Source organism: Triticum aestivum, chromosome 7D, assembly GCF_018294505.1.
Source record: "Triticum aestivum cultivar Chinese Spring chromosome 7D, IWGSC CS RefSeq v2.1, whole genome shotgun sequence".
In the NCBI taxonomy this organism is placed as follows: domain Eukaryota; kingdom Viridiplantae; phylum Streptophyta; class Magnoliopsida; order Poales; family Poaceae; genus Triticum; species Triticum aestivum.
Window position 1 is genome coordinate 236,571,598 of NC_057814.1, and position 13,706 is coordinate 236,585,303.

At 47.6% G+C, this 13,706-nt stretch overlaps 1 protein-coding gene across 1 annotated transcript in view; it reads right to left on the reverse strand.

Moving 5' to 3' along the window:
• Window positions 1–4,703, reverse strand: part of LOC123171056 (uncharacterized) — a 55,659-nt gene extending 50,956 nt beyond the window's left edge. The window contains exon 1 of the mRNA XM_044588720.1: window positions 4,104–4,703. Coding sequence (XP_044444655.1) covers window positions 4,104–4,703 — 600 coding nt within the window. The remainder of the gene's footprint in view (window positions 1–4,103) is intronic.
• Window positions 4,704–13,706: the final 9,003 nt, after the last annotated feature.

Genomic DNA, 13,706 nt, shown 5'->3' on the forward strand with positions numbered 1-13,706 from the left:
AATTCCGGCAGCTGGAAATCTAGACTTGGAAAAGCTACGTCAGGCTACCTATTCTGCACAACTCCAAACAAGCTGAAACTTCACGGACATTTTTTATGGAATATTTAAGAATTATTGGAGCAAATAACTACCAGAGGGGCCCACCAGGTGGGCACAACCCACCTGGGCGCGCCAGGGAGCCCAGGCGCGCCCTGGTGGGTTGTGCTCACTCTGGCCCGCCTCCGGTGCCCATCTTCTGGTATGTAGGTCATTTTGACCTAGAAAAAATAAGGAGAGGACTTCCAGGACGAAGCGTCGCCGTCTCGAGGCGGAACTTGGGCAGGAACACTTTTGCCCTCCGGTGGAGCGATTTCGCCGGGGGAACTTCCCTCCCAGAGGGGGAAATCATCGTCATCATCATCACCAACAACTCTCCCATCTTGGGGATGGCAATCTCCATCAACATCTTCAACAGCACCATCTCATCTCAAGCCCTAGTTCATCTCTTGTGTTCAATCTTGTTATCGGAACTATAGATTGGTGCTTGTGGGTGACTAGTAGTGTTGATTACATCTTGTAGTTGATTACTATATGGTTTATTTGGTGGAAGATTATATGTTCAGATCCATTATGCTATTTAATACCCCTCTGATCTTGAGCATGATTAATATTTGTGAGTAGTTACTTTTGTTCTTGAGTTCACGGGAGAAATCATGTTGCAAGTAATCATGTGAATTTGATATGTGTTCGATATTTTGATAGTATGTATGTTGTGATTCCCTTAGTGGTGTCATGTGAACGTCGACTACATGACACTTCACCATATTTGGGCCTAAGGGATTGCATTGTGGAGTAGCAATTAGATGATGGGTTGCGAGAGTGACGAAAGCTTAAACCCCAGTTTATGCGCTATTCCGTAAGGGACCGATTGGATCCAAAAGTTTAATGTTATGGTTAGAATTTATTCTTAATACTTTTCTTTTAGTTGCGAATGCTTGAGGGAGGGTTAATCATAAGTAGGAGGTTTGTTCAAGTAAGAACAGCAGCTAACCACTGGTCCACCCACATATCAAATTATCAAAGTAGCGAACACGAATTAAACCAACATGATGAAAGTGACTAGATGAAATTCCCGTGTACCCTCAAGAACGCTTTGCTCACTATAAGAGATCGTTTTGGCCTGTCCTTTGCCTGAAAAGGATTGGGCTACTTTTCTGCACTTTTGTTACTACTATCGTTACTTGCTCGTTACAATTTATCTTGCTATCAAACTACTCCACTACTTACAATTTCAGCACTTGCAGACATTACCTTACTGAAAACTACTTGTCATTTCCTTCTGCTCCTCGTTGGGTTCGACACTCTTACTTATCGAAAAGAGCTACAATTTATCCCCTATACTCGTGGGTCATCAGAGCGCGATCTCGAGCTCCAAGTTGGCTATTTCATCGGAGATCGCCAGCTCGAGGATGCGACGGCCATGTTCCTCTACTGCGCCTAGGTGGACACCTGGGCCAAGGAGGCGGTCGATCCTAGTGACCAGCGCGTTGGCATCGAGCGGGCCACGGACAAGGCGAACGGCGCGACCCATGCAAATGGCATGGTGGGCGTCCGGTGCAAGTACGGCGCGGCTGGTCTCTGGTGAAAGTACGACGTAGAGGGCCTCTGCCCACTCCTGGCGAGGAATGGGGGTACTGATGAGACGTGTACCGAGCTACGACGCCCTGTCGACAATAGGCAAGCGCCGATGGATCCGCTCTTGCTGTGCGGCGTTCCACGCCTCTCGCTCTGTGGCGCTCCAATGGTCTCGCCGTGTGGCAAGCCGCAGCCTAGCGGCGCGGACGCGCCTAGCTTGCTCTGCGGTGCTCCATCGATCATGGTGTGCCGCGAGTTGCAGCCTCTCGGCGCTGACATGCCTATCTTGATCCGCGGCGCTGAAGCGCCATGTGCCAAGGGTCTGCTCAACCCTGGCGATGATGTGCATCACGGCGTCATCCATCGCGTTGCCGAGGAGCGCCTCGTTCTCGTTTTCCTTATCGACGAGGTTGATGGCAGAGGCGACGCTTTAGTGGGTTGGCATGCTTGGAAAAGGTGGGTGTGCTACAGGCTGAGTTTGTTGCCTCCGTGTGTCGTGCACCGCCTAGTTTTATGCGCAATATCACTAGGTGGCGGGAAACCGGCGAGGAAATGGTGGGAAACGGCGGCGTGTACATAAAACGCCATCAATTTATGGAAACTTAGCATAGAAGGAACATCGAGCTAGCACGACACGTGCGGGCACATTGCTCGCCCAAGGCTATGATCCATATACTTGTGTGCCCAACAGAGCACACTATTCATAGTAAAGAATGTTCTGTTTATCCTAGTAGAGCAGTGGCGGCAAGCGTCAGAAGAAGTAGATGATGATCAGATGGTCGTTTATCCTAGTTAATTATGCATGTAATAGTTTACTTTGGTGTGTGGAAATGTCATGTGTGTACTAGCCACCTATGTAATTGGATGTTTGTCGCGTATCACACACATCTTGTTTATGTGAAACGTTTCTGTTCTCTTGGCTCAACACAAATAGTTTACGAAATGAACTATATGCCCTCCATTGCACACACCTTGATCTGGCTGAACCGTTTCTGTTGCGTTGCCTAATCGAAAACAGTTTCCGAGTGAACTGTATGCCGTATATCGCACACACCTTGATCTAGATGACCGTTTCTTGTGTGTTGCCTAATCACAAACAGTTCATCTAAGTGAACTGTATGCCGTATATCGCACACCTTCATCTGGCTGCCCATTTCTGTTGTTCCTCCTCATCACAAATAGTTTATCCAAGTGAACTGTATGCCGTATATCGCACACACCTTCATCTGGTTGTCCGTTTCTTTTGTTCTGCCTCATCGCAAACAGTTCATTGAACTGAATCGTATGCCCCGCATCGCACACGCAACTAAAATCTGAACCGTGTTTGATGTATCCTTCATCGCAAATGTTTTGCATCTTCTTTGACAGTTTTTTTACATCACCGTTTGCGATTAATGCATCGCACACAGTTTCGTCAAAGGGTCTCTGATCGTAGTGTCGCGTTAGCAGCATCCTCCAGTAGTGGATGTTACTTGTTACTACACCAGCTACTCTTTTCTATATGCTTCAAGATGGAGGCTGCCAGAAGCGTAGCCTTTGATAGGACTAGCTTCTCCCCCTCCTATTCCAGCATTCTACAGTCCAGTCCACAGATACTACCCCCTTTATTGATACCGAAGCATATGTAGTGTAGATCTGATATCGGTCTTGCGAGTACTTTGGATGAGTACTCACGGTTGCTTTGCTACCTTCCTTTCCCCTAGACCCGGTTGCTGCGATCATATGTCGGGTCCCAGGAGCCAGACGCCACCGACGACGACTACCACTACTCCGACGATGCCTACTACTACGTGCAAGCCGCTGACAACCAGGAGTAGTTTAGGAGGATCCCAGGTAGGAGGCATGCGCCTCTTCGATTTGTATCCACGTTTGTGCTAGCCATCTTATGGCACCTTGTTTAACTTATGTTTGTACTCATATATTGTTGCTTCCGCTGACTCGTTTATGATCGAGCTTATGTATTCGAGCCCTCGAGGCCCCTGACTTGTAATATGAAGCTTGTATGACTTTTATTTGTGTTTAGAGTTGTGTTGTGATATCTTCCCGTGAGTCCCTGATCTTGATCATACACATTTGCGTGTATGATTAGTGTACGATTGAATCGGGGGCGTCACATGATTAACTGAGCTCCTTGAAGGAGGCGTTGCCAAAGTTCGTTATGTGGTTGAAGCCATGTTGAGATAGTCATGTTTGGATGTTTCTTTGATAGAGACTTGCCTATGCGGGGGCTCAAAGCCATGTTGTTGCTTGGTCGAACCATTCCGACGTTTTAGTAAAAAAATTGGCTCCTCGATGACCCAGGGAATCTTGAGTGCAAAATTGTTCACTCTGGGGACGTAGTGCCCCATCCAGAGAGGGCACGCGAGGAGCCCGTATCCCTATTTAGGGTGTGGGGGTATATGGCCGAGGTCGATTTGTGCGGCCTGAGTGAGCTTCAAAGAGCTAGCGGTGTGTTTATCGATGCGGGCTGCATCCTCGGACGCATGTACCTTGGCTGCAAAATCTGTGGTCTGCTCCTCAGCCCAGAGTGAGCGCTCAGTGTTGCCATTGACTGTTATAACACCGTTGGGCCCTGGCATTTTGATCTTGAGATAGGCGTAATGCGAGACTGCATTGAAGCGTGCGAAGGTTGTGCGCCCTAAAAGCGCGTGGCATCCACTCCGGAAGGGGGCGATGTCGAAGATGAGCTCCTCGCTTGTGAAGTTCTCGGGCGAGCCGAAGACTACCTCCAGGGTGACCGTTCCGGTGCAGCGGGCCTCGACGCCTGGGATGACACCTTTAAAGGTGGTGGTGCTCGGCTTGATCCGGGATGAGTCGATGCCCATCTTCCTAACCATGTCCTCGTAAATGAGGTTGAGGTTGCTTCCTTCGTCCATATGGACGCGTGTCAGATGATAACCATCGATAATGGGGTCCAGGACGAGCGCCGCCGATCCTCCATGCCTGATGATGGTCGGATGGTCATGCTTATCAAACGTGACTGGGTAAGTCGGCCAGGGGTTGAACTTCGGGGCGACTGGCTCCAACGCGTCGACATCCCGAAGCATTCGCTTCCTCTCCTTCTTAGGGATGTGAGTAATGTAGATCATGTTGACCTCAGTTACCTCATCAGGAAACTTCTTTTCGCCTCCATTATTGGGCCGCAGAGGTTCATCCTCGTCTTCGCTGCGGTTTTGGGTTTTACTTGGACCCTCTGCCGCGACCTTGCCAGCTTGTTTAAAGACCCACCAATTCCTGTTAGTGTGGGTTGCTGGTTTGTCCTGGGTGCCGTGGATTTGGCACGGCCGGTCCAGGATCCTATCGAGATGGTTAGGTCCGTCTTTGCTCCCTTTAAAGGGCTTCTTTTTATGTCGGGATTTAGGTCCGATGAACCCCGCGTTAACCGTGGCGTCTTCGGTATCGCTTTCGCCGTTTTTATACCCCCTTGTTTTTATTACGCTTAGGTTTTCCATTGGCGTCGCGTGTTTCCGAGGTGCCTGCCTCGCCGTTGTGAGAACTGCGGGCGAGCCAACTATCCTCTCCCGCACAGAAGCGAGTCATAAGCGAGGTGAGGGCAGCCATAGTCCTCGGCTTATCCTCGTCGAGTTGACGGGCCCACCATTCATCTCAAATATTATTCTTGAATGCGGCGATGGCCTCGGCTTCAAAGCAGTCTATGATCTAGTTCTTCTTGGTGAGGAACCTATTCCAGAAATTCTGGGCTGATTCGCCTGGCTGCTGGGTGACACGGATGAGGTCATCAGCGTCCGGAGGTTGGGCGTACGTGCCCTGGAAGTTTGCTCAAAAAGCATCCTCTAGGGCCTCCCAGCTGCCAATAGAGTGAGGAGGCAGGCTGTTAAGCCAATGCCTCATCGGCCCCTTTAGCTTGAGAGGCAGGTATCTAATGGACTGGAGATCATCACCATTGGCCATGTGTATGTGGAGAAGGAAGTCCTCGATCCATACTGCCGGGTCGGTGGTGCCATCGTATGATTTTATATTGATGGGCTTAAATCCTTCAGGGAATTGATGTTCCATCACCCTGTCTGTGAAGCAGATCGGGTTGGCCAGACCTCGGAACCGAGTAGCATCTCGTCGGAGGTCAGGAGAGAGCCATGAATAAGCTTGGTCTCGGGCACAGCTATTCCTGTCCATCCAGGCATCGTAGTCGTCAAGCCCGGCGGGCGCGCGTCCTCTTGATCCGTAGATGTACCGAGGAGGTGCCCTGTTTTCCTCGATGCAACGTCGAACATCGTGAGGATCTAGGTAATCCACGGGGTCCTTGCGATAACAGCGTGGAGGTGGCCGGTCGTCGAGGTTTTCCCGCATTGGCCTGTCCCAGCGTCTAGGGGGTCGGTCGTGGTCGTCGGTGAGTTCCTCGTCAAACTTCGGCCAGAGACGCCTGCGTGGGTATGATTTCAGCACGCTACGGCGCCGTTCTTCCATGTCTTGCTTGGCGGAGAGCACTTTGACCAACTTTTCATTTAGTGCGTCGATGTTGGCCTATAGTTGCCGCTGCTTGCGCTTCATGCTCCGAGTCCTCGCAATGAGGCGCCGCTGGAAGCGCTCTTATTCAAAAGGGTCTTTGGGGACGACAAAGTCCTCGGTACTGAGGCTCGTCCTCCTCTGACTCCGACATGTAGTTGTCATCGGCCCCTTCAAAGAGGTCTTCGGGATCTAAGTCCTCGAGATGTCCTTCGGGTGTGCCATTCCGCATTGGGGAAGCTTGATTGTCTCCCTCGGGGTTGTCGCCATCCCCGGCTCCGGCCTCGCCGTTATTGGCGGTTGCATTATTGTCGCTAGGTTCCCCATTGTTGCCTCTTCTGCGTCTTCTCTGACGTCTTAGAGGGGTATTGGGGGTATCCACCATGTACACATCATAAGTAGATGTAGGAGTCCACCTGCCGGTGTTTACCGGAGGTGAGGTGTCTTCTGGGGGACCATCGGCATCTTCATCCATGTCAGAGGCCTCGCCATAGTCTAGCACGTCGGTAAGTCATCGACCGTGATGACTAGGTGGGTGGTGGGTGGGACGTAAATTTCCTGATCGTCGGCTTTAAGTCCGGTCTGATCGTAAACCGAAGTCTTACCGTTCGAGATGGACATGCTCTCGATGCGGTCAAGCATCTCATTGAGGTGAGATAGCTCTTCGGAGTTCATCGCTAGTTCATAAGCGGGGCTAACTCGAAGTATGTTCGATGTGTAGCTTAACGAGTCTTCTGCGCGAAGGGGATCTAGGAGTGGATCCGGATTTTATGCCGAGGTCAGTTCTAACCCTGACGTAATTTCAGAGGTGGGAGCCGGATCTACGTCCGGACTAGAGATCGGGAGGAGGCTGGCCGGAGTGGCTCCGTCTGGGGTCTCTGCTGACGCCTCGGCGGATATCGACTCCGGATTCGAACCTCCACAGCCGGACAAGTTCTCAATTCGACCGGGGGGCCATCCCGACAAGACAAGCTTGCCGCGGGGATCCGCGGCGTACTCAAGGCCATTGAAAGTCATGATCCGACCCGGGGCGTAGTTTTTGACAGAGGCCAGATGGCCCATCGAGTTGGCGCAAAAGACCATGCTGCCGAACACAAAAAGTTGGTCGGGGGCGTAAACGCTCCTGTGGCCATTGGAGCAGTTGATCTACAGATGAGGCATCGATCCTTTTGGCGATCCCACAACGAAACCCTCAATGAAAGCACCAGTGTCGGTGTCAAAACCGGCAGACATCGGGGTAGGAGGTCCCGAGTTGTGGATCTCGGATCGAGGGTAATAGGAACGGAAGAGACGATGTTTACCCAGGTTCGGGCCCTCTTGATGCAGGTAAAACCCTACGTCCTACTCTTGTTTATATTGATGAAGATGTGTCAAGTACAGAGTTGATCTACCTCGAGATCGTAATGTGTGGTCTAACTCTAGGGCTAGGTGAATGATTTTGCGTTGATGTTCTCTCTACGGGCTAAACCCTATGGCTTATCACTACAAAAAAATACACTTCCGTGATGATACGTGTTTGTCACAGTAGGTCGCGTTTTTTGTCATGCATGTACATCCATGACAAATTTATGACAGAATCAAGATAGTCATACCTGTGTTGTCGTAGAAGTGTTCCATGACATTACCAAAATTATCATCACGGAAGTGTCCACTTCCATGACGATAAATCGCGCGTCACAGAAGTGCTTTCGTCAAGGGTGACCGACACGTGGCATCCACCGTAACGGAACGCCGTTAAGCTATTGGGTCGGGTTTTGGATCCGATAACCCATTAACAGCCGCGACCAATGGGGATTTTCCATGTGTAAAAATCATCATTGGCTGGAGGAAACACGTGTCGGCTCATCGTTGGGACAGATGTCATCCACTCATTGGACAAAAGGCGCCTATGATACGTCGACACATGGCACGGCCCATCAAGTTTAAATGGGCCGGCCCAACTAAAGGCCCACAAGATTTTGCGGACCATAATGGGCCGGCCCAGCTAAAGGCCCAGGAGATTTTGTGGACCATAATGGGCTGCCCCAGCTAAAGGCCCACAAGATTTCGCGGGCCATAATGGGCCGGCCCAGGTAAAGGCCCACAAGATTTTTGTGTGCCATAATGGGTCGGCCCAGGTAAAGGCCCACAAAATTCTTGCAGATCATAATGGGCCGGCCCAGCTAAAGGCCCACGAGATTTCGCCGACACTAATGGGCCGGCCTAGCTGTTGGCCCACAAGATTTTGAGGACCCTAGTAGGCCGGCCCATTAACTGGCTGCCATGTTTTGGGCCAAATGCCGGCCCATATTTGATCCGGTCCATTAATGGCCTGCCACGTTCCGGGCCTAATAATGGCCCATATGAGATCCGGCCCGTTAAAAGCCTCCCACGTTCTGGGCCAAATCACGACCCAGATCAGGTCCAACCCTTTAAGAGGCTTTGGCCTCAATTATGGCCCATATCAGATTGGGCCCGTTAATTGGACGCTATGCTTTTGGGCCCACTTGCTAAAGGCCCATTTAGTAATTCGGCCTGATATTAGTTTCGGCCTGTTAAGGGCCCGTTTAACATTTCGGCCCTATATTAATTTCGTCCTGTTAAAAGCCCGTCATATAGTTGGGCCTAACTACGGCCCGGTTTGCTTCCGGCCTGCTCGCAGCCGATATCTGATTGGGCCAAACAAGGACCGAGACAATTTTGGCCTGTTAAAAGCCCGTGATTTGATTCGCACAATCATGGGCCGGGGTCCATTCCGGGCTGCTACCGGCCCGTGAGCTGTTCGGCACGTTTCAGGCCCAACCTACTTCTCAGCCTCCTAAAAGCCCATTGAGTTTTCTTGCGAAATGAGGGCCGGGGGTTACTCGGCCTATTAAAGGCCCGAATCTACTAGTGGGCCAGTTTGACGAGGCCCATGATGCGGATCATACATCATGATTGCATGACGACCCGATTATGTACCGTAATTTTACGGTTTGGCCGGTTTACTGCGAAGACAGGATATATATACAGTAAAATAACTACAGCATCGTGAATATGAAAAAACATAGACTATACAATAAAGAAATTACGGCATATTACATCCACTGGGCATCAAAGTTCGCCACTATGATAATAAAGCACAAGCAGACAGCAGATTACATACACTGGGCATCAAAGATCGCCACCAGTGCAAATAAACACGCCGACAAAATAATATACAAAACCGACAGCACTTCAATAGAGTTCAAGAAAGGTTAGCCCTGCTGGCGAGCTGCAGCGCAACCACCTGAGCAAGATGATGAGACTGCGCTTGTTCAACACTTATATCTTCCTCACTCTGAAAGATAAACAAGCAGACAGATGACAGGTTTTGCACATAAAAGTATCAGTGCTGACAATTCATCACATTTCTTACTGACGAATAAAGTGACACAGTTTAAAATTGCATTAACACAATATGGTATTGTTCAGGTCAAGACATGGCAGGAAATGACATTGTGAAGGAGTTGGCAGCTTCGCGACACCACTGGATTACAGATCAAGAACTCATAAGTATCAATGGTTAGTGTGCTGTCAATTTATCCCATTTCAGATTGGCAAATAAAGAGACGGTTTAAATAATAGTAGAATGATATGACATTGTTCATAGTTAAGACATTGCAGAATATGACATTGTGTTGTAGTGGGTAGGTTCACCACACCACTGGATTACGGATGAAGAACATAAGCATACATGCAGTGAAAAAGAAGATCACTTGCTCTGTATAGTTTAATTTACATGGTATGAAGAAGGAACTTGGTTATACAACTGAAAACTTAAATTGAGAAGGACAAACTTTTGTTTATGAACTACATAATAAACTTTAAACATGCAATTTGATGCAAACACCAAAAATAAACAGCTGTTGCAGTCATGCCTAACCAAATATACACAACAAAGTTTGAAGGCTTGAGAAGGACAAACTTACATTACTGGTGAAGACAGGCTCTATAAAGCCCTTGTCCATGCTGATGGGGGGGGCAATTCAAGAAGTTTACCACAGAATCTTCTTCATAAGCATTGCCTTTATTCTACATTTTGTTAAGAGTAAATATAGATGTGATAATATACGAAAAAATGGAGAATATTTAAGATAAGATGAAGAGTGATGCTACATAACCAAGTAGCTATAAATGTATGTGCAGCGATACAGGCAAAAGGCACAGCCAAGAGCAATGCACAGCTAAACTTCTTCAGTACCAACCTTATGGTAAGAGTAAATATAGATCTGATGTGTAGAAAATGGAGGGCAAAGGAAAATAAGCTGCAGAGTGATGGTACATGAACAACTACCTGTCAATATAAGTACACTGATAAAGGACAGCATGTACTTATAGGAACAATGCAGAGCTAAAAAAATCATTGGCATTGGATATATTCTACACTAATGTAACCATTCATACAGATCAGATAATTTGGAGCGAACAATTGATAAGCAAGCTATCATGCATACTGCTGTCACATAATGAACAAGGTATGTATGCAAGTACAGTGATACAGGACAACAGGTACTAACAAGAGCAAAGCAGCGGGCAGCATATTTGCGATATCCTGTCGTTCTTTTCAAACCGGAATTCTTCTTCGAGCAGATTTCCTGCAAAAAAGATCCGTAAGGCACATGCGGAAAAGTAGAAGTTCAAATTGTCATTTGATTTCATAGACAGTACCTCATCCTGGGAACGAGACCAGTGCATAACAAGGTTTTTCCATTCAATGTCTTCTAAATTTAGCACAGGAGACTTCACCGGAAATTCGTTTATAGACTTGCCATCAAAGTGTGATTTCCTCAGGTAACACCGATACTGCTGCAATGCTTCCTTGAAAAGCACAAGCAAGCTTTTCTCGTCATGACTATCTAGATTGACCCTCGCCTAGTTACAACAATGTAATGTAAATCATTGATGTGTTCGATCAGCAGAAAATAGGAAAATAATAACCATGAACAATAGCACTTACACGTAAGTTGGACAGGAAGATGTGAAAATGGTGTTTGTCTTCACTATAATCTTCCCATGATGGGAATATATGCATGTAGTCCCTAACAACATTGAAAGCATTGTCTTTTAAACCGGGAATAAATGGAATGGGCTTCCAATCTGCAGGAATTGGCCGTCTCTGCAGTTGCGATAGGTCTTCGGCCGGTGGACTTGCTGTACTTTTTGCTGGAGTGGGATTTTTTTGTGGTACAGCTGGTGCTATGGCAAATGAAATCGGTATACCTTTTGTTGGAGTGCAGGTCCTGTGTGGTGGGGCTAGTGGTGTGGCCAGTGAAGTATGGGTATAGTCTGCTGGAGTCGGTCCTACGTTTAGTGTCACTGGTTGTACAGCCAATATAAGTGGGGCGCTGTCTGATTTCTCTAGCACCACCACGTTTTTCAAGGACTTTGCTGGTGCTCCTTCAGGTTCGGCAATCACCCTCTTCCTTTTTGATGTCTGATGCACAAGAACAACATTTGAGTGGAAAAACATGGTATGATGACAGATGGAATATGTATTGATAATGGATGGGCATGGCATCTCGAGTTATATGATGAGTAAACTAAGCAGATGGCGGTGCAACAAAGTAGAAGAAATGCAAGACAACATATGCAAGATACTCGCAATCAATAAAACCTTGCCAAATTAGAACATGCACCTTGATGGGTGAACAGGACAGGCCATCTGCCTTTGACTCCTCGAGGTTAGAATAGTCATTAGGATGATATTCTGAACAAGAATCAACAGGTGGGGAGCGTATGAGTTTCATTGCTTCCAGAATGGCACTCAATGCCTTGGTGCTAATTTTGTAAGTCATTGCAGTGTTCCACAATATTCTTCTGATGCGCGGATTCTGATATTCACTGTAATTGCGTATAATGTCTGAGAACCATGAAAACATAAATAGTTGTGAGATTATCTTTTTAATGCAGATGATATTCTAATATAGGGGCGCCCCTGTAAACACTTGTGTGCTATCACTGGATTCTGATGAGAGAGCTCATGTGTGCTATAATATGGTGCGTGCATTTATATAATCTGGCACAAGTACACAAAAAAATAGGCTCCAGAAGTAAGGATAGCTGGCAGATGATAGGTTCATAATATACTATATAGAGAGTTTATTGCCAAACCATGATAACAAGAGCACACAATAACTAGGCAGATCATAGTGTACATAACAGGGGTACACCATAACCACGATATATAAATCGGGAAAGTGGAACTGGCTTGAAAATATGGTGTTGTATTGCCGCTAGTAATTGAAAGCCTATCGATCATGTATAGGCCAGCTCTATCAGCTGTTGACTGCAGATGTCCCTGCGCCCCTTCCTGACAAGGAACATACTGTACATACTAAATACAGAATAAACAAAGAGGAACATATTAAAGAACAGAAGAGGAAGCATATTCTTGAGGTTCCACTTCATTGCATACAATGTTGGTTGCCCACTCATGATGAATCACAGCGCCCAAAGAAATGCAATTCCATGCTGTCTCTCTATATGTGGCAATTTTGAACAAGAGTCATTAGGATCATATTCTGAACAAGAATCAACAGGTGGGGAGCGTATGAGTTTCATTGCATCCAGAATGGCACTCAATGCCTTGGTGCCAATTTTGTAAGTCATTGCAGTGTTTAGCTTCAAGAGTGGACGGCTGCTAGTGCGACACAAAGCAGCTACACAGATCATAGTGTAGATATAACGGGGAAACCGTAAGCATCAGAGTAAAATCAGCAAAGTGGAACTTGCTGCAATATATGTGCTAGTATTGCCGGTACGGCTAGAAAGGCTTCGGATACCAGCTCTCTTCAAGTGAAGGTGCGCTACTGTTAATATCAGTGTTACTCTCAAAGGCGACACAGCTCCCCGCATTTCCTTGCTATTCTTATAGGATTCAAGTGGGCAGGTGACTACAAATCATATTCCTGTGTTTACAAGATCCTACGAATCTAAGAGGCTCAAAGTGTCCATCACAACCGACCGTATAGACCTCTACACTGCAAAAGTCCCTGCTCATCTTCAGTACAAGGAACATACTGTACCACTATCATACTCCCTCTGTTCCAAAATATAAGTCTTGGTAGAGATTTCCACTATGGATCACATACAGATGTATCCAGATACATTTTAGAGTGTAGATTCACTCATTTTGCTCCATATGTAGTCCATGGTGGAATCTATACAAAGACTTGTATTTAGGAACGGAGAGAGTACATATTAAAGAAGAACGGAAGAGGAACATGGTAAAGAAGAGCAAGCAGATTTTGGATAATAAAATGTTGGTTGCGCAGTGCCCACACATGATGAACCAGAGCGCATTAAGAATGCAACTCCGAGCTGTCTCTCGGCCATTTCAGGCGGTTGGATGAAGACCCTATGTCTCCTAACCCATCTTCTTCCTCGTCTCTGATTCTTCCCATACAGAACACCGCACAGGCTGCCGGCCGAACCACCGGCCCCCGCCGCCTGTGTTCCTCCGCCACCCCCACCCCCCGCCCCCGCCCCAACCCCCACCCGCGTCGAGTTTTCTTCGTTCGGCGAGGCCCCACAACCACCCGAGCCCCTTCGTTCGCACCGGCGAACTCCGGCGAGCTCTGAAAAATCGACTGACCCAATTTTGAAATTTAGTCTACTGTGATTTAACT